The 21,958-nt window shown below is 42.6% G+C and overlaps 2 protein-coding genes across 2 annotated transcripts; one reads left to right on the forward strand and one right to left on the reverse strand.

Moving 5' to 3' along the window:
* Positions 1–48: 48 nt before the first annotated feature.
* On the reverse strand, positions 49–12,652 carry sgpp2 (sphingosine-1-phosphate phosphatase 2). Its single transcript, XM_030066807.1, has 5 exons — positions 12,255–12,652; positions 10,816–10,977; positions 5,621–5,800; positions 3,597–3,686; positions 49–1,145 (listed from the first exon to the last, which is right to left on the reverse strand). The coding sequence occupies exons 1-5, from the start codon at positions 12,480–12,482 to the stop codon at positions 600–602; spliced, it is 1,206 nt and encodes a 401-aa protein (XP_029922667.1). The 5' UTR covers positions 12,483–12,652; the 3' UTR covers positions 49–599.
* A 2,179-nt stretch (positions 12,653–14,831) lies between these two features.
* On the forward strand, positions 14,832–18,419 carry rnf228 (ring finger protein 228). The gene has a single exon (XM_030066197.1). The coding sequence runs from the start codon at positions 15,026–15,028 to the stop codon at positions 15,794–15,796; it is 771 nt and encodes a 256-aa protein (XP_029922057.1). The 5' UTR covers positions 14,832–15,025; the 3' UTR covers positions 15,797–18,419.
* Positions 18,420–21,958: the final 3,539 nt, after the last annotated feature.

The raw sequence follows: 21,958 nt of genomic DNA on the forward strand, positions 1-21,958 counted from the left end.
TTTTCAGGGTTTTATTTGTTACAAATATACAAACTTCCATGAACTGTTTGTTGATACTTAGATTCTTTCAAAGTTAAAATGTTCCTGCATATGAAAGCAAATCATAACAAGATGCCTGCATGATGCAATGCATTGCAATGATGTCCGACAGGTGCACCAGCATTCCTTCCCAGGTCTACTGTTGTAGTGTCAAGTTGACTCTTTTCTGCGTGTTGCCCGTGAGTGTAAAAAGAACAGCATAGAGGACAGCCAATTCAAACCCAACACAGCACTGCAAAGTAAAGACAAGACAGAGGTGAGACTGAAAAGAAGTTGCAAAGTTTCAGCTGAACTGGTTTTGATCAGGTTTTCCTGACTTGTATGAACTTCTCAGATTCAAGGTGGAGCTCTCCCTCGTGAGGAAATGGCAGTGAACCTAGACATATTTCCTGAAGACGTTCTGGTTTGCACAGGTTTTGTGAAGACGAGCCAAACTGGCATGATTAAAACCACAACAAAAACTGATCATACGAGAGGCTGTGTGGGGAAAATGATTCAATAAATTTAAGTCAGTTGTGTGAGAAAAATAAGTTGTATTTTATTTGTGTTATACCATTGGGTCATAGCAGATGCAGCAGAACAAAGATTCTGTTAACCAATATAGAATTAACAAGGCCAATAGATGTATATGTGACAAACTTGTAAGGCACTTCAATCTTTCTCCTCTTCTTGGCATTTGTGTCATTTTGTGGTACTCGGTACCAAGAGTACAATGCCCACAGACTCACCGTCTTCACGATCTGTCGAGTTCCCACTAACGCCACAACCCCCACAAAGAACCGGCCGGTGCCTAATGCCAGAGTATTTGCTGTAAGTGTGGGTAGAGGTACAGGTAACACCCCCTGGGGCTCAAAAGTATGCCCAAGTTGTTCATTCACCCAGTACCCCACAGAGCACCCGGCTCCAACTCCTAAAATAGTGGTTGTGTCGCCCCGTGTGGTGCTGTAATGGTCCAGCTCGGGGTATGTGTAGCTGAGGAAGAGGGGCAGTGCCAGCGCCACAATCGGGGAGATGGGGCTGGTGAGCTGGAAGCGGTCAAACGTGTCCCAGTATGGGTAAGTGAGGAACATCAGGACGGCTGAGATCAAAGCACCACAGATCACATCCTAAAAACAGCATAGGGAAAGAATTACTGTGCTATTACTGTGACAGCAATGTATAGATAAATATACAGTCATGAGATCACCAAATAGTTCTAAATACCATAACAAATAACACCTTAGAGTGAAGTTAGGTCATACTGGGATGGCAGTTAAATTCACCTTCCTGAAAACTAAGTAAAAATGTAATGTTACAGCTGTATTTTTTGTTACCAGGGCTGCGAAGTGTATGAGATTTTAAACTTTTAGTTTCTTATACCCTATACATTATTATTCCAAATATATACCCATCTATTTCATACTTTAGCTGTACTTTCTTTCACAGCTGTATTATGAGTAAATTATTTTAGACTAAGCTCAAGGTGTCATCGATAATTAAGGTGATAATGTGACCCCAGACAAGCTAAATGTAGAGTAACACAGTCGAACCACATTTCTATATCTGAGTTTGTTCATTTGAGAGAGAGAAACTTAGATTTTTTTTAAAATCAGCATTTAAATAGAAGAAAAAAAATTTGTTCTCACACGTTGACTGTGGTGGAAGTTGTAATTCTCTACAACTATTTAGGCAGTGCATAAGATTTTTTATTGAGTAAAAATAAAAAGGATGAGGGTTTTGGGGGTAAGTGATGGTGAGTGGTGTGAGCACAAGTCTTGATGTGCTCAGGATCTTCTCTTGAAGAAGCAGGAGCATTTGTTGGAAATTGACCCAGTCTTCATATTATCCTGATTCTTCTCATTCCTTCTTGGTTGGGCCTGAGCACTGCCAAGTCTTCCCAGCATGTGACATTTATTGAACTTTTTTCTCCAAACCTTTTTCTCCCTCTCCAGGCCAGGGATCTTGGCCAACATGCTGGACTCTCTCTTGGCCTGCTCTTGCTCCTTCTCCTCCAGGGCCTGCTGGGTATCATCTCTTGGCTTTGAAGAGGCAGGTCTTCTCCTAAGAATTTTGCCTTCCATCTGCTTTTTAGCCTCGTTTAGGGTGCCCATTAATTTTCTCCCACTGAGACTACTGGTAGTCCAGGAAGCGTCTCCTGAATCTTCTGGGTTTCGTATTTCTCCTTTTGGAAGGAATCCTCCAGCTCCTTTGCTTTGAGGACTGCACTCCTCTCACGAGGCCCTCCTGCATCAGCTGAAACTTCATGCCCAAACTGGTCCCATCTGACTTGTCTGCCATCTGAGTGCTGAGGGCCGTTCTGATCTTGATGGCCTGCTGCTTCCCATCATGCAGGGCTCTCTGCTGCTGCAGCTCGAGCTCTGTAGTCGTTCTCTCTACAGCCTGGATCTGCTTGCAAATGGCTTCCTTATCCTCCTCAAAGGCCTCAATCTTGATGTTCTGCTGCTCTACATCATTTAGAGCTTTCTACGGGTGGAGCTAGAGCTTACATCATTTTCATCTTTCCTCTTGGGCTTCGTTACTTGCTACTATGACATCTGGATGTTCTGCAGGTGGAGACTGGCTTCTTTTGGGGACTCCGCAGCACCCTGGGCAGATGGGGTCATCTCACAAGGTTCGTGTTTGATGGCCCTCTGCAGAATTGTCCTCTGCTTCTCCAGTAAATGGGTATAGAAACTAGATGGGTGTGTGTGATGGGTGTAGCTTCACTTGGGATCCTCCAGCTGTGTGGAGCACTCAATCCTTTTTCCTTCTACCTTTTTTGTCCTTTTCTTCTCTGTAGTGCATCCATCACTGTAAGAATGTCTGCTGGCTGACGCATACTTTTTTTATGCATGTGATTTGGACCTGTGCTCATATCACTGGCCTCATTGCTGTGATTAGGTCAGCAGCATGGAATCTATTTGCTGAGAAAAGTTTGGAGGATTCAAAGTTGCTCTTGACTGACAGGGACTGTCAAAGACGCTGTGGTTTTTGTAATCTTTTGATCGTTTTTTGTAGGTAGGTTTTTTTTTCGATAACTGTTTACTAAAATAATGTTTTTGAGTGTGTTGATAATGATGATTATATCATTTTAATTAATACTAAAAAATATGGTAGCCAACAGTATGTATAGGTCCATAGAGTATCTCTGTAGCTCAAAGTGGATGGCCTGATAATATGAACTTTTTCCCCAAGTTCAGTCTAAAATACTACTACTACTAATAATAATAATCCATTTTTAAAAGATGATTTGAAAAGATTTTTCTTCAAAAGCTGTAGCAACAAAAGTGGTTAAGTTCACACTCATCATCAAGTAGCCTACTATGTCAATAGTGAGGTTTCTCTCAGGCGTCATTAAGGAGTCACAAGTCTCTAATAAGACGAGTTCGTAAGTCATTGTGACTAAATCTGTCATCAGGAAAATGCAGGATGAAAGACTCTACTCTGAAGTGCATATTGAATCACTGGGGGAGCTCCAACCAGACACTCTAACCAGACGCGGATATGAATAATGAATCCTGCATTGGGTTTGAATGTTTTATACTGTAGCATGTGTGTGTGAATGGAGGCTAGCTCACCAGAACTGAGTGCATGCCCGTGTACAGACGGCTGAGACACACCAGAGAGGACAGCACCACTGCGATCAGGAGACCCACCTCAAACTGGAACTGAGACACACACACACACACACACACACACACACATACACACACACGCACACACACACACACACACACACACACACACACACACACACACACCATGAACAATCACAAAAACTAACCCAACCACAATGACCAACAGACAAGCAGCACTCCCAGATAATCCGATCAAAGATCAGGTTTGTGACAGCAGTGTGTAGCATGCGATGGGGAATGGCGCCATCCTTAAATTCCTTTCATTCCTCTGCTCAGACACAAGAACAATTGTCATCCTCCACTTGTTTTACCTTTTTTCACCTTCAGCCCATCCTCCTCTTTTTCCTGTTAGTTTGTAATCAAATCGTCCATTCATCACTCTTCTTAATAGAGGCATGTAAATCTTCCCTCTGACAGCCGCCCATTCGAGCAGGTTGACATGCAGTCTATCATCCGGTCATCACTCTTTTATTCCTTTACTGTCTCTCCGTCCTCTCTTCCCTCCCCTCCCTACTTTACCTATGGCAGCAGATTTTCTTTCCTCCTCCATTTCAATAACAGTGAGAAGAGAGGCCTTGTGTATTCATTCACCTCCTCCACCCACCCTCTTCCACCCCTCTCCCTCCTCTTCTCCCTCTTTTTCCTGTGTATTTTCCTGTCTTTTGCAGCTGGAAGCCTATTCAGCGGCAGTTCATGAAGAGGTTTTTTTTTAATGGGCACAAAGGATGCCAGGGACAGGAGGGGGTCACTCTGTGATTGACTGTCGTGACCTCCGACCTGCTCCGGGAACCAGGAAAGTTGCCTCAGGGCCTTCAGGCTATTCAGGCCCTCTGCCACAGCCCACTACTCATCTATAGCTATGCAAGCCCTAAGGGAATCCTTGAGGAATTTATGCAGCAATTAAATGCTCTACTGTATGTGTGTTTCTCAAGTTGCTTAGTTTTTTTCTCTGACCTTGAGCACAGTTTTACAAGAAAACGCGATGACCAAGTAGCCAAAATGATGTGAATACATTCATAAACAGCCTGAGCGCTGCAAACAGATGACAAACTAAGTAAATCACTCAGCGTTTGGCAAATTTACCAATAAATAACCCTCTACACTAAGTGAGCAAGTTAAACACAGTGCTTGATTGAACTGTAGACTGAGACTTTTATTGATTTGGCGGGCAGAGTGACGGAGATTTAAAAAGAGAGAGAGTGTGAGTGAAAGAGAGAGGTGGAGATTTAGATTGACAGTCATTGACTCAGTTGAGTCCATCAGAAGACCAAACAGCAGCTGGGAGGGGTGTGGCTGATGGTGACTGATGATGACTGCTGGCTCCGCCCCCTCTTGCCCATTGTCCAACGGTTCAGTCAGGACTTAGTGATGGACAGGAGGGCCATGCCCCTCATCCCATGCAGCCGACAGTAAACAAACTCCCTCTACAGGCTCTCTGTACCACAGTGCCTCAACGTCTTTGTGAGCTATCACTAAGTCCTTCCCAGTTTAGCTTTCACGAGCGCCTTACTGATCTAGAGGGATCTATAGCACAGCCAAATTCATTGGCATCACTAATGAAATACCAAATCAGTGTTAGAACTATGGCTTGACATCCACTTAGTGCCAGAAACAAAAGCTCTGGCTTCATAATCCTCATAAAGCAGGAGTACATAATTTAAAACCAGGAATATTTAGCAGGAATATTATATGACACTTTACCCACTAATAAGTTGAGTAAACAAATACAGTTTTTTTTTTTTTTTTTTTGTTTTTTTTTTATAAAGGATGACAAGAACACTGGACATCAATGCTATTTTATATCCTGGATCGTTCAAAGGAACAACACAGCCGCTATCTTGATTTTACAAGTCAGACATAATGAAATCAAGATTGTGGGTGTTACGAAAAAAAAAAAAAAAAAAAACGTACTTCTCCCAAGAGGTAGTAAGTAATGGACTGGTGATGCCAGCGGTGATGCCCACCTGTATCCTGGAAGTGGCACTGAGCAGCAAGGTGAAGGAGATGGCAGTGGCGGCCATGGCGTGGGTGGAGGGCAGGCCGTATTCGGCAATGACGCGCGTCTCCAGTTTGACCACAGGGGGCGACAGAGGCCGAGGTAGCTTCAGCACGTCCTTCATCAGCTGGCCGACGTACATCACCAGCTGAGGGAGGGGGGAGGAAACGTGGGAAGACCTTAACGTGATGCGATTCCAATGTAATATTTTGATCAGATTCTATACATAATATGTATTATTATCACTAATATTATTATTATTATTCTTGTCATCATCCTGTGTTTCAAGAAAGACTTTCATATTGTGAAGTGGAAGCTTTCCACAATAAATTTTGGGGTGACACACTTACTCCATTTTATTTTATTTTACTCATTTTTATTTTATCATAATTTTTGATTTCATTTTGTCTTGAAATAGTAAAAAAATAAAATACACTAAATTCTGGAATAAAATATATTGGCCACCAGCAACTTCAAATCAGTATCTGTTCTTATAAGATTGTTTTTGTGCTTCTGTTTAAAAACACTGTGGCCAATTTCTGGTGATACAATGAAGCTTCTTATAAAAGCTTTACTCAGTGCTGAGAGATTAAAAGAAAGATCCTAGTTCAAATACCAAGGGAGGTTAAGCTATAATTACTGCCAAACAACTGCTCTGTGTGATCTAATACATTGTTCTTGCCTAAATGCAAATAGTCTGTTCAGGAAAAAAAAAAAAAAAACAGACATTCTTACTCGTATATTTTTTTCCTGTCTCACAATAGTGTAGGCTTAGATTTGTCATTTATAATCAATATCTGAATCAATCACAAAACCACATGAGCGTATCAGTTATAAGCACCAGATATGACATCATCACAGCTGAATAACAAAAGAACAACAGAGGAGCATTGCTAATGTGATTCTCCATTCTGCTGGCCACAAAAGCAGAAAGTGGAGATGGAGGAAGATGATAAAAAAAAAGAGTGGAGGAAGCACACTACTGATTAGCCTATGCAGTAATAAAACTAACCACACACACTCATAAATAAGTAATCAGTATCTCCACAAAAAGAAAAAAAGAAAACCTGAGCCTGAGTGCAGACCCACCCTGGTAAAAACTGCAGATACTGCAGTCGTACAGTAACTAAATCTATTGTAGGAAACTAGGAATCGAATTAGGCATGGTTTGCTGACGCAGCGTCTTCAGCTGGTGTGGAGACAGAGGGCTTACACTTTTGACACAATGACACACTCAATGCAAGGTGTGTGTGTGTGTATTTGGGGGTGGGGGGGTATGGGTGTGTGTCCTGCCAAATGTGCTGCCTATTCTCTTTCATGAGATCCCCAGTGGCACTCAGAGGGGCAGCCTGCTCAAGCTCCAGGTTTATTTAAGGCTCTGCCTTGTATATTTAATGAATGGCTGTCTTAGCAAGGAGCAGAGAGGGAGTGCGAGGGAGAGAGAGAGAGAGAGACTAATGTGTGTGTTTAAGGGAGAGAATAGAGAGGTTGTTATTACCATTTCTACTGACACTGTAATTAGAAAATGCTTGTTACCATGGCAAACGAGATATAAAAGTAGGTCTGTTGACCTGGTGTGAGCACAGCAGCTTAAACTGGTAGAGACAGAGAGAGAGAGGCGGAAACAGGGAGTGAGGCAAAGAGAGAGAGAGAGGGGGAAAGAGAGATAACAAGCTAACTCTGTAGATAAAGAGACAGAGAGATGGAGAAAGAAAGAATCTCTCTCCTCACCATAAAAATGCGCCTTTTTCTTGAGATTGCCTCAGCTTAGCCGTAAGAGATTGTTAGACTGGCTCTATTTTCTGTTGGTGTACAAACCCTCGTCATACTTTGGCAACATTAATGATCGTTTGGTTTTGCCAATAATCTTTAACTGAAAGACAGAGATAGCAACCTAACCCAGAGCAGAGAGAGAGAGGGAGAGAGAGAGGGAGAGAGAGAAAGCACTAACTCAGTCGATCAAGAGATAGAGAGGGAGGGAAAGGGAGGAGAAAGAAAGAATATCTCTCCCTATGACAATAAGTGTTTTGTTCTTTCCACAAATGTCCATCTGTGCTTGCCTGTAGTCATGGCTGAATGTTAAGTTCACTATTCTAACATTTGCATCTACCCACACTATACCCACACGCACAATAACTGGTCCCGTGTACTGTGCCACACACAGAGGATGGACAGCGCCGAGTCCGTCCATTCACTCTGACAGAGTATTCACACACGGTTAACATCATCTGCATTTGCTCCTTTGCTGCTCATCACTGCCGAGTGTGTGTTTTATGTGATACCCCCACCAGGATGCTTACACACTCAGTCCAACTGGCCTCCATCTCCATAAAGCCGTCACCCCAGCCTCATATTGGTGCTTTTGTGTGGGTCAAATCAAAGTACTGGCCTAGGGACAGCCTGGTCACATGAGGAGAAGAGTTAAAGATAGGTCAGGGCACACACACACACACACACACACACACACACACACACACACACACACACACACACACACACACACACACACACACACACACACACACACACACACACACAGAGGCAGCCACACTGGTGTGTATTTTTGTGTGTTTTCTCATGAATAAGCGTATTGATTGAGCCCAGTGTAGCTTTGGACTTTGATCTGTCAACATGCGGGTAGGAGTGAGTGAATGTGTGGGGGTGGAAGAGGGGAGCTATTAAACAGGTCACTGTTTGTATGAGGAACACATGCATGTTTGTTTTCTCTGTAGAGATATGATTAGTAGCTGCTTTGGTCACAGGTTTATTTTTTTTTCCAATACATGACACAGCTCAGGTGGGCTAACCAGAATTGGGGAGGCCACTTCAATAAGCTACCACTCACTTTAAACCAAAATAGGCAGAGGCACAGCAAAGTTAAATTAACAGAAATATAGCTTTGTTAAAAATCTGGATTTACGGTTTCAGCTCCAACAGAAGGCAGTGGTTTTTGTTTTTTTTTTTTCATATTTTTAATACATAAAAATAGATGTAAAAGTCCAATTTCTTGTTTTGGCAGTTGCGGAATTTATCTAAAAATATTACTAAAACCACTGTCCAAAGTTCAATTTAACTGATCTACCGTAACCAAGCTACAGCAAAATACAGCTGAACTACTATAAATGTAGCGGAAGTGCTCTCCAATGCTCGCAGTAACAAATTGCCACAGGGCAACTTCTCAGCAGGACACAAATGATATTGCAACAGTACAATGTTTTAAGTGTTAACAGAAGAGCCATGGGAAAATTAAAATAATGAATACCCGTGGAGCTGCCCACAGCAAATAACACCGTTTTGTCTAGTTGTACTATGGGAGTCATACTGCTGTCCCTTTGCTATAATTAATAAGTGCTTGCTAATATAAAACATTTTCCTCCATAACATGACTATGGAACAGCAGTGGGAAGCCAATATGCCACATCCCAGCCGCACGGGTGCTGTCCTGGGCCGCGATGGCTTCAGTGAGGCGGGAGGAGCAGTCGTCCGTGTGGGTCCCGTGTGAAGTTGTAGGCTACTTGGCTTTTGATGACCTGCTTACAGTCTTGCAAGCCTCTATTTTTAAAGATAAATTTGTGTTATTTTTCATGCATTACTGTTCTGAGGTCTTGTATAGTCTCAGTTCTGCCGAGCAGACTCTAGTGATGCCAATGATAAAAGTCTTCCTTTAATCATAGCTGATAGTTTGCCGGTGATTTTTTTTTTTCTTTTGGTCCTTTGGTCTATCATATTCACTTTTTATACACATGCCATACAAATTTAATATTACAAAAACACAATGTTCACACTACCTTTCTAGCCAATCTTGAAAAGCCTTATGTGCCCTTATGTTAAAATATAGCTTGAGACTTTTTGTATTCAGTGCAGCGCATTCAATTTATGATTTGCATAATGATACACCACAGTAATGCTGAATAAAACATTCATGTAATTCATGGCCATATGGTTAATGACAGTCATTGTTTTCGAAGTCAACCAAAGTCACCCTGTAAGTAGGGCATGTATGCCCACAAAGTGTAATGAAGGACACCAGGCACGTGCATGTGGTGTGCATGTCTACATACATACATGTACTCATATTGTGTGCTTATGGGCATTTATATGTAACTTCAGTCTTTACGCTCATGAATGCAAGTCTTTTTTGGGATGTTTACACTTCAGTTGTTGGTTCTATTGTATTGTTTTGTATGTGTGTGAGTGTGTGTGGGTGTGTGTGCAGTCTGTGTGAACCTTAGATAACTCCAGCACCACAATGGGGGGTGTTGTTTAAAGTGCAGTGTGATGCACCCTGAGGGCTGACAGACCAAATGGCCGGTCCAGAGAGAGAAAGCTCAGAGCAATGATGAGGCCAATAAAACACACTGCTGGTAGACTAGAGGGAGGAGAACACAGAAGAAAACTGGTAATGCCTAACTAGAGGGAGGGGAATGAGTGCGTTTTGTAGGCAGGATTGTGTGTGTGTGTGTGTGTGTGAGTGAGTGAGTGTGTGTGTTTATGTGTGGTTGAAAGGAGCAGTGTTTGAGTTGACAAGGGTCTGGTGCAGTCAGTACTCCAGAAGAATGGGATCCCCTTTCCCCAGGGGGCCGAATGTGGGGTTCAGACGCAGGACACACACCATGAGCTTGAGGCAGGGACACAAAGGGCACACAAACATACTGCCCATCACACACTGTGTGGGTGTGTGTGTGTCTGCGTGTCCGTAGACATGTCAGAGACGTGACTTGTAGGAATGCATCTGACATGTTTTGAGGGTCTCAGCAGAATACACTGGACTCTGTTGGAGTAAATATCTTAGGGAGAGATCTTACTGGTCTTTTTCCACTGATGTGTCCTCATGTGTGGCCTCTTACCCTGTCAGGGGCCCTGGTCAGCTTGGCCCTACTGGCCCCAAGCCTGGGGATATGGACATGGTGTCAGAGACAGGTCACTCAAGGGAGAGGGGAGAGGGGATGAAAGGAGGTTCAAAGGTGAGGAGACGGAGGAGGAGGAGCGGGGAGAGAGAAGAGATGTGGCATTGTAAAACAGATGGGCATGAAACTGATGGCTGGAGCACAAGCACACTGTGGTGGTCAGACTGACAGAGGGGCAAGTAGACACGCAAGTCTTTCTCTCCAGCTCAAATGCACACACACACCCACACCCACACTTCTTCCAGCTGTGACTTACAGTCCAGATGTTAACAAGGCGTCGGCAGAGAAAGGGGTCCACGTTCCAGTGGATGCAGGGCAAACAGGTGATGTAGAAGACTTCATGTCCCAGACCTGCTGAGAGCAGGAAGAGGAAGTACAGCAGCCAGTTCCTCACCTCATACTGAGGCCTGCCTGGGTCCTGTGCAAGATAAACAGATTAAGTTGACTTTAAAATACTGTGCAACCAGGTGCAGCCTCCTGACATGCTGTCATGTGGTCCTCCCACCCATCCCACAGCCCAACACTTACACTCTGTTCACTGCACCCCCTTCTTCGTTGCAGTGTGGGAGGGGTATGACAAAAGTAATGACATCAAACCAGGATCCCAGCATCTTTTTACTGCTATTTCACAACAGTCAGTATTTTCTAGACTGGCAGTAAACATAGAGGCGGTCCTGCCATACAAAATTGATTTTGATCTCTCTCTCCCTTTCTTTCCCTCTACCTCCCTCCCAGTCTCCCTCTCGCTCTCTAATTTTGTCTTTATGTCTTCTTCAATCTTACATAAAGCACTTCGAATTGCCCTGTGTTTGACAAGTGCTATGCAAATAAACTTGCATTGCCTTCAAGTAAGAAGTGCCTACTTCAATTCTCAAACTCGTTATCCTGACATAAACAGCTACATAAACAGTTTTCAGCATGATGCAACTGATTTTTCAGACTGCTTTCACCTCTGTTAGTTTAAAATCATGCAAATCATTTACAGCCATCTGTTTGGATGGACAAGCTTCATAAGGAATTAAAGAAACTAAATATATCCACTCATTAGAAAGGACTAATTGGAGAAAATTGGTACTTATTTCATTGTCATTGCTGAGCACCACCCTCATCCACTGTGTTTAGTATCTTCAATAAAAGAAATCATATCAATCTGGGTCAGCTGAGTTAGTCACTGCCACTTTGTTCATAAATGAAAGGTGTTTACCCAAGGAAAATTATAAGAGTGATAAGAATATAAACATCACAAACAAGGTGTAATCTTGCAGACAATCTGAAGGCCGAGACAGCTAGACAAGCAAGAAAAGCCAGTCAGAGCATGCAGTTTGCAATATCTCTGCGTAAGCCTGAAAGTCCATGCTGACTGCTTATTCAAACTTTTAAGCCTATTCTGGCCTCAAATCTTATTTTTATTAATAAATGTTGGGGGAAAACCTCTACCAATTGGGAGAGACCTGTTTCACTTGTCTCCAGTGCACTTTGACTTGTGCAAGCCTTTTTCAAGAATCAAGTAAAAGTGGTTTGAACTAAATATAACATCAAGGCGTTGGCTCTTGATCCCTGAAAACTCGCCATGTGTAGGCCTATTTACATGAGGAATAATGCCATTATTTTTTCCTCACTATTTTAATGCTATCCAAAAGAAAATCAAAGTCACGTCTGTCTTTAGATCATCATTCTTTGCAGTGAACAGCTTACACCATTAGCAGATCCAGATGCCTTGAGTTTATAGTGCGCAGTCTTGTCCAGGTGGTCGCTGGCTTCCCGCAGGTGTCCACGTGGTTTGTCGCTGCGGTTTTGTCTTCCCGTCGAGACGGGTGTAGTCCCTCCGCTGTGATGCGCGGCCTCGATGAGGAAGAGTCCGCACCGTCTCTGGAACCGGGCCACAAGCTCCGGATCATGGAGGTAGGCCAGGAGCTCTAGCATGTCAAGTCAGCTTGAGGCGGTGAAGGAACGGTTGCATTCAGACTTGTCAGACAGGAAAAATAGTGGAGGGGAGTATTTGCCCTCGCTGGGCGCATCTCTGACGGTGGGAGAGGCTCTCAGGTGCGGTTGGTGTGTGCAACAGGTGTGCGTAGGGGGGCGGGGCTAGAGAAGGGCAGGCCAGGCAGTGTTGAACAGTGCTAAAGCGCCAAGGTTTCTCCTGACCTTTAGACTGGGATGGTTCACAAATCAGAGCACATGACCATTTGTGAAAGCTTTTATCCCACGATCCAGGACTTGAGCCCCACACCCTGACAGTGTCTTGGTCAATGAGCAGTAAGAATTCATATCACAAAGCAATACAGATTTATTCCATAAAGAAAGTAAGGTAGCCTCATTAAAGGTACAAAAATAAGATAAAATGGGATCTGACTCTTTAAAAAGATGTACCTTAGATTTAATCGAGAGAAAGGCTGATGCAACTGTTGACAACAGAGAGAAATAAGCTGTAAAACGAGGCTATTTGTTATATTGCAGTTAGATCGGCATTACTTCAAGTGTTTTGGAGAAAGCGCAAAGATCACCGCAAGCCCTTTTGTTCAAGAACCTGTTGTTACTTGTTACACATATTCTTGCCAAGATACAGTTGATGTGTTAAAATACTGGGAATGAAAGAACTGAGAGACAGTAGAGGTGTGTGTGTGTGTGTGTGTGTGTGTGTGTGAGAGAGAGAGAGAGAGAGAGAGAGAGAGAGAGAGAGGTGAATATTTTGGTATATAGATGCAAGTTAATATGTGATAGTCTATCCTCCTCCAAAGAAATGATGACATAAACGAAGAGACTGCTGCACTATGAAAACTGTCTTGGCCTCTCCAACATTACATCATGGTGATGATTAACAACTTTAATAGACTCTAAAAACAGCAACTTTTGGATGAGGATCCCTTGCCAAGAGCATATAGACCCACTTAAAGGTACCCAGCTAGTTTATCTTCACTCCCTCCTGGAGAATATAATATATATATAGCCTACACATGAATGTTCCAACCCTAGGTTTCACTCTCACTATGACCTCCCTCATATACAGTACTAATAAATCAGCAAAAAAATCCTCCTGCTATATGGGGTTTCCTGGGACAAGCTCTCATGGGATCCATGAAGGCCTCATTTGTATCTGTAATGTGGGAAATTCCTGACCTACATTGTGTCTGCTCTTTTTTGCTCTGAAACATTGGTCAGCCACTGCTGCAGATGGGCCATCGTCTTTTATCACTTCACCTTTCAGCAGAACGTGAGATAACTTGATCTAAATGAGCGATTTTTTATAATAAAATCATTTGTATTGACAAGCTTTGTCAAGCACAGGCTATCAAATTCTATTAATTTCATTATTTCAAGCAATATCCCGATACTTGACATACATGAGCATCAGTCAGGTCTGTGCCTGAGCCTATCAGTGGCCAAATTTGATCTTGTGGTTTTTACTGTCATACTACAGAGTGAAGGTCAATCTATTTGGAAGCCATCTTTTAAAACAGTCACATCTGGTTCAGACTTTGCTGTATCTGGGTGAGATAATTTGCTAACTTGCCACCTTTACATGTTAACAAATAGGATTCTATTGCTTGTACATATCACAAACGACTGTTTGGTGCTATTCTCTTAGAAAGAAAACACACCCTTAATTGTGCAAAACCCATTTTTGAAGGTGTATTGCTCCAAATCAAATCATAGCCTGTTACTTTTAAAGGACAACACTGGATTCTTTGTTCTGATTAAGTATTTTTTTTACTGTTTTAACACATCAGATGGTCATTTGAGTCACTGTGATAGGACTTTATAGAACTAAAAAAGAAACTTAACTTGGCCATCCCTTGGCAAAAAAATGAGCGAATGTCTTGTTAATCATTGTTATTGTTTTACTTTGATCCTTTAATTTTAAGTTGGGTTTGGAGGTTCGAGTGGGAGGCTCAATGATATTAGATGCCAGGGCTTTGTTTTTGGGCACAGTGAACTGACGCGCCTGGTTGACTTCACCAAATTAGCTCATCCTTTTGTCTGGGATGCTGTGTTACAGTCAGGCATGGGACTCATTGCCTGGTCGACTGCTGTATGTCTAAGCCCTGCACACCGAGCGGATAGAAAACAGCACCCTCTCTCCAGCCAGAAGACTATAAAGGGAAACCGAGAGAACAACATCCGAGAGCTGTGAGCGACTGATCGCCGCCTCCCTCTGTCTCACCATCTACCTCTCCCTCTCTCTGTTTTGTGGGATGCGCGCAGTCTCTGGATGGATGAGCCCTCGCATTGGAGTCATTGCCATTACATCATCCATTCCCACACAACCGAGCATTTAAGCTGAGACGCAGACGCCTGGATCGTTATAAAGGACGTTTTGGGGATTATAAAAACACACCAACACATGTCTGCATAGGGGATGATGGCGTTTTCATGAACGGGGAGGAGAGGTGGTGGAGAGGAGGAGAGACGTGCACCGTCATCAGCATCTGTCTGCCAGCTCCCTTTGTGTTCACCGGATAATGTGAATGGCGAAAGATGACATGGCAGAGGTAGATTTGGCATCAAACGGAGCGGAACCCCCCGGCGAGGCCTCCACGGCGTTTCCCTACGAGGAATATGAATGCAAAATCTGCTACAATTATTTCGACCTTGACCGTCGGGCTCCCAAGATCCTGGAGTGCCTGCACACGTTTTGCGAGGAGTGCCTGAACACGCTGCACCTCAGGGAGGAGCGGCCATGGCGCATCAGCTGCCCCGTCTGTCGCCACCGGACCCCGGTGCCGGACTACCGGATACAAAACCTGCCCAACAACACCAAGGTGACGGAGGATTTTCCGCTCTACATCGACTCGGACCCCCTGCCTCAGGACGCTTTGCCGCCGTACCCTCCCCCGCTGCACCCCGCGCTCATCGCCCTCCGCCGGGAAGAAGCGTCGGGGGCGTCCACCGCCAGCCAGGCAACCCCGTCCACCACCGTATCCACGGCCACGACCCTCTCCCAGGACTCGGTGCGCTACGACAGCTGTCAGAGCTGTAAGAGAGTGGCGCTGACCACCGGCTGCGTTTGCGTGATCTTCTCCTTTCTGTCTATGCTGGTGTTGCTGTTCATGGGCCTGATCTTTGTGCACAGTCACAGCAGTCCTCCCTCGCCGGCGGGACCCATTTGCTTGTCGGTAGCCAGCATCCTGGCCATGTTCTCGGTGGTGGTCACATGGCTGATCTGCTGGCTCAAATACAGACCCGACCATGAGACAGGCCGCTCATCCGCCACCAATAACTCCCGGAGAAACGCCTGATGATGACTGATGATGAAGATTACTGTTGTGCGTGGGTGTGTGATTATGTACATACTACTGGCACATGATAATCCTGCTCCCTTTACTTTTTTCTAGGAATAAATATCGTCCAAAAATGGCCTTTCGACCGTATAGCAAACACCTAAAGGCCTTCATCTTGTTTGGAGCAATAGGCCGACATGATCCTTGATAATCTTATAAGTTATGCACTTAAAATTGCAGTAGGCCTGGTTGGCAAGATGTCTTGATGAGCAAAGTTGTCCAAGACTTAGACCATTTAAAAAAAATAAATAAATAAAAAAAATGCAGGGCTAAGCTATGGTTGGTTTGATGACTGAATGTGAAATCCTCATTTCCAGGGTAGGTTATGACCCCCCCCTCTCCCACCATAAAGCCCATCCCCTCCCCTAAATAATATGCATATCCCACTATGCCTCTCACTGTATGATAATTGTCCATGATTCACTCTTATATCTCAACAAAGCACTCTTGTACAGATATTTCGCAATGTTCACATCTGAGTTTTGAGATGATGGATTTTGTTTTGTTTTATATCGAGATCTATATGGTTATTTGAGAAGCCTCCAAAGTATCATTCAGTGAAAAAGAAAATTGTATACACAACCCAAACTGTAAATAGTCCACAAGTATAGTTGTTACACATGGAGACTGGTGTCAAGCAGGATAGGTGTTATTATGTGGGTTAAGGCTTCTAACCCTTGTGATTTTCTGTCATCAATTGAACTTGTCTTGGAGAATGCCACCGTTTCCACTGATGCAGAAATGCAAACCCCACCCATTTCAAAACCACAGCAAAGCTCAAAGTAATTGGAAGAGACATGAAGTAATTCTGACCCATGGTCTGTTATCTATTTTGTGCATGTCAGGATACTGATAGGTCTTGACCTGGGTAAAGAAACATTTTTTAAATGTTAACTTTTCCTTCTTTGTTTTCTAAATGCAGGTTGTTGTGTGTACCTCACCTTGTTGCACTCCCAAGTTGTTGAACCATAAGTCAGTCAATCAACTGCTCAATCAATCAGTCAATGAAAAGTTCAATCAGACTTCATTGTAATTATGATTCTAATCATGTGTGGGCCTACTGTCACAGTCAGCACCCAGCTGGGATGTCAGGGAGTATTCCCTCTTCCTGTCACATCAGTTACACAGCTGACAGAGAAAGGAAGTTGAAAAACAAGGTCTCCAACATGGAGCTGCCTCCCATCTACGCCTATTTAAACGTGGCCTGTGAAGCAAGTGGCTTTCCACATCAGGCTTTGAAGAAAGGTCTAGCAGATGGATTTGTGTGTGTGTGTGTGTGTGTGTGTGAGGGAGAGAGAGAGAGAGAGAGAGAGAGAGAGAGAGAGAGAGAGACTAAAAAGATAGAATCGGGATTTAAGTCTAATTTCAGTCACTATCTTCACAGGTGGTGGGCTAAAGCGCATTTCAAAGCCAGCTTTTACCTGTTTGCAAAAAAAAAAAAAAAAAAAAAAAATCTTCAAAGCCACATGTGAGGATCCTTATTTTTATGGTTTATGCATATGAACATGTATCCTGGTAGATGGGACATGGTGAACAACTTGGAGAGTATTGAATCAAATGATATATTTGATTTCACTCCCGTTCCTGTGACTGTCAAAGGTTATAGTATATATTTTAAAAACTATGACCCATTCACAAGCCCCCCCGAAAAACCCTTAGCTGCCTGTGTGTAACTGAGATTATTCAGAAGCACAAGAATAAAAACACTAGCATGAGATCCTAGAAATTTGTGTTAGTGCAATGCCTCTGCTAAGACAATGCAAATATTGCACTTTACTGAACAGAAAGTAATAGGATTCATTTAAACTTTGAATTGACTTTTAGTGATTCAAAGAAATTTCAACTGAATTCAAAGAAAGCAACTCCAAACAAAGTAACGGGATGCAACAGTGAAATGCAAGGCTATTCTGGGCTGATGTCTCAGTGTGAACATAACTGTGTGCTGTGTGTAAATTATTTATTTGTACAGGCCCACACTATTTTCAAATATAGTATAACAAAAAAAGATATCTAATTGTTGGAGCACCTTTACAATGTGGCCCTATATATTTATCTGATTTCCATTCTAATGTGCAGTGGTCCTCTGGGCTTGTGAATGGGAATGTTGCATCACTCTATGGCTCCTTGAACCTCTTGTCACCATTCAGCGTAAAAAAAAAAGTGTTCAATTTGCAGATGGCCAGGACACCGGAGTGATTTTACCAAGCAATCGCCCTTGCATGTTTATTGTATCCCTACCTCACTGTTGGGGAAATGGCAAAAACAAAGTCAACGAGTGATTCTTAAATTTCCCCCCCAATCTATTTCCCACTCCTGCTTCAATCATCCTCTTAAACATCCCCCTCCCCCAACTTCAGAAAATGCACTTTCACCCTCTTATTTGACACAAGTAATAGGGTATCTTTGAAAAACGTAAGCTTATTGTATTTATTTAAGAGGACCTAGAAAATGTTGTTGGTTTTTATGAGACTCTGTGGTTGTTGTTAAGGTTCCAATTGTATTTGCACAGAGAAATGTTCTTTATGTGCTGTTTTACATACATAAACACATTTCAGTAATAAAGGAAACATATGAATACTTACTGCATTGACTTACTTACTTCATTGTCTCAGTGCAGTGATGTCCACAAGAACAGTAGAACTGATAAGAGAATAGCTTGACAGCAAGATAATGTACTATCACTAACCCCCCTTTTTAGTATTATATATTGGCTGGTAATGAACTCAGATTAAACTTGTCACACTGCTATGCATCAAATACGCCCTCCACTGGCTGATAGTGGGTACTACATATAAAAAGCACATGTCTACCCTACAGTGTGAGCTGTGTTTAGTTTATCATGTAGGTCCAGATGTGGAAATCTCTAATACTGAGTTTTAAAAGTAAATACCTCCTCGAGTATGGTTTGGATGTGTCTGTAATATCATCGGCTAAAAATTTTCCCCCTTAGATTTATTTACCTGTCCAAACAAGGCTCCCTTTTAGTTTGCATAAAGTTTAGCCATTCAGTCACCAGTATTTTCCCTCATCAGTTTTTGGAAGATTTTTTGACTGCTGGTCAACGGAAGACAAGGGTCAAATTGAACAGACAGAAACTGAAGTAAGCCATTCACCATCTGATTAGGGCTCCTCCTCCTTGTTAATCTTTAGGTCATACTATACATGGTCTAGTTCTATAATATTTCAGCTTTAATATTCCATGTCCCATAAATAACAGGTCACTATAGCCTAAATGTGTGACGACATTTGCTTCAAATTGCATGTGCATGTTGTGTTATTCACCTTCTCAACACCAGGGCAAGTATCCGCTGGTCAACTCACCGTGGCTCCACAACAATAAAACGTATTGTGCTCATATTGTAGGCCAAAGTCTCGCTGTATCTTTAAATTAGTTACAGTTCCACTCATTAACTGGAAAATAGTTTAAGGCAATGTGTGTTTACAAATTAACCATGACAACAAGCCAAAGAAAATGTTAACCTACATATTTTGGAGATGTGGGGCAAATGAATTTGAATGCCTCTCGTAAGACTTTGGGCCTTCTTTGAATTTGTGTGCTTATTTATTTATTTTTATTATTATTATTTGTTGAGAACTCAATAGTCAAATTCACTTTTCGGTTAGTGTAAGACACAGTTATAAATCATCAGCAACAATTTGGCACTTTTGTAGGAGTTTTTTTTCCCCTCCTGTTCCTGTTTGCATGAAGCTACCCCTGACTTTTCTACTATATTTTTGGTCCAGCTTGAGTTTTGCATTCCCATATGTCACGCTCGATAAAAATATCATGCTGAGACGTTGCAAACCTCAGGAATACTTAGATCCACTTCAGCTCAGCGAAATGAATCTAGACTAAACTATGTTGTCAAATCTTGAGAAAATTAAAATGACAGAAACGCAGAATAACATCATAAGCATTTCAACTGGGTCCATGGGCCAAATACGCAGAGCCCATAGGCCTGCATTTTAGAAGGATACTATCTGGGCCTAAATCACAGCAAAAATCTAATCTGTAATATAGACTGGTCATGTAATAGTGATATTAGCCTATACGATTCGGGTAAGGACATTTTAAACTCGACATTGAGTATACCACATTGGTCACACACTATATTAATATTACAGTGATATCATATAGGAGATTACAAAAGAAAAAACAAAGTACAATACAGTAACTACAGACTCACCACTGATACCGCAGACATGATAATCTAATAGAAATATTGTACTTTCCGTGTTGGACGGCCCTTAGCCTCCAAAGTCTTTTCATCGTGATCTGACTCCTGCCTTTATATGAATTATTACACTGAATTAGTGCAATGGCAACTAATTGATTTGACAGATAATGTGTTTGTAGATGAGGCGCTCCACGCAGAGCATGTGATGCAACCAGTTTAGTTCTCATCAAGCGAGATTTCTGACTTTGAATTTCATCCCCCGGTAATGGATTGGACACGGGGATTCAGTGTCGCTTTTAAAGAAAACACGAGGTATGCATCATGCTTCTCTCTGTTTTCCATTGGCCCCCTCTATTTTCTTGGCTGTAATATCCAGTTTCAATAAGATCATTGACCCTCTAAATCGTCACGTTCGTCAGTGGAAGACTGATGTTTTCCCTACAAATGTGAGAGGCGCAAGCAAACAAAAAGTTTGCCTCGGCGTTATAGTGGGACCTTTTAAAGGCTCTCAGTTTCATCCTCGAATTAGTATTCTGATATTCAGTTTTAATAAACCACATAACTCTGCAAACTTACGGTTGGCAGAATAGATGTTGAGCCTATTTCGGTTGCTTTGCCTTCTGCCTAAAGTGTGAAATACCCTAATATATCTTTAGGCCTGCGTTTGCGCTGTCATTTATTCGATCACATAGGCCTACCGGAGTATAAATTTGGTCATTTTCGTGTAAATTAAAATTATTTGGCTACGGCGAGTAGTTCCTCAAACGTTATCTAATGTTGTTACAAATGTCTAAGCAGCCATAAACAAACAACTCACATTTCCCCTCTCTTTTGAAGCCGTGTTATGTCATCCTGTGCGGCGTTTTATCCACCTGGAGGACAATAATAATGTTCTGAATGAGGATAATAATAGGCTCCTTAGCAGGTGAAAGCCCCCCCGTTTTCTATGCTTATTTTAAACCCAGCATCCCTCCATTGTGTGTGTGCGTTTTTGACAGAAAAGACAACATTTGAAGTGCCTTTTTCAAAGGCAATAAAAGAGGCAAATGTTAATTGAATCCTGCTTAGCCTGTGGGATACCTCTTCCCCGCGTAAATTAAGGTGAATGACACTGCTCCTGGTGCCCGCCCGGTGTGAATCCTGTATTGCTGTGGTGGCCGATAGGTGAGTAGGTTAAGACATGAAAGGCTGATCAGGTGCTTTGTTTGGGATGCTTTTCAGTGGCTGCTGTTGTGTTTCATGAGCCACAATGAGGGTTTCAAGAATTTCTTACAAAGCTTGAATAAACTTAGACGCGGAAAAAAAAGTTTAGGCCTATTTCCAGCGGCACTTCCATCTAGGAAATATTTCTGCCAGGCCATCTGATCGTGGATAGTTTCAAATAAAAAAACGTTTGTCATTTTCCTGTTTATCGATTACACAGTATTGTTTGGCTGTGTCATATTTCCACGAGGTCGCTCTGTCTCACTGGAAAACCTCACCTCTGCATCTGTCCAAATGTGCACAAGACGCACCAGGATGTGGACCAATATGTGAACAAATATTATTGAGTCAAAGTGATATAACAACAACAGTCATTTCTTTAATTTAATTGGGATGATTTGAAATATTAAAAAGGTGGACTTGTTTATTAGAACTTTGATGGACAATTCCTAGGGAAGGGGCTGTCTTGCTTCGGGTGATGGACAGTGAGGGGAAGCAAGCTTTTGTCTGGTTTCAAAGCTCAGGAACGGAACTTTTGCTCCAGTGATTGATTGGGGACTAAAGGGATGCTGTGACCCGCGATACTCAGCGCGTAAAAAGAATGGCTGGACTTAAAGAGAGCAAGAAGACAGACACCGAGTCCCTCGCACCCCCATCACCCAACCATCTTTTGGACAGCGACAGTGTATTGGTTATTGGACATTTGATGATCTAAATACACTCAGCCAACTATTCTCTG

Source organism: Myripristis murdjan, chromosome 13 (genome assembly GCF_902150065.1).
Source record: "Myripristis murdjan chromosome 13, fMyrMur1.1, whole genome shotgun sequence".
Lineage (NCBI taxonomy): Eukaryota > Metazoa > Chordata > Actinopteri > Holocentriformes > Holocentridae > Myripristis > Myripristis murdjan.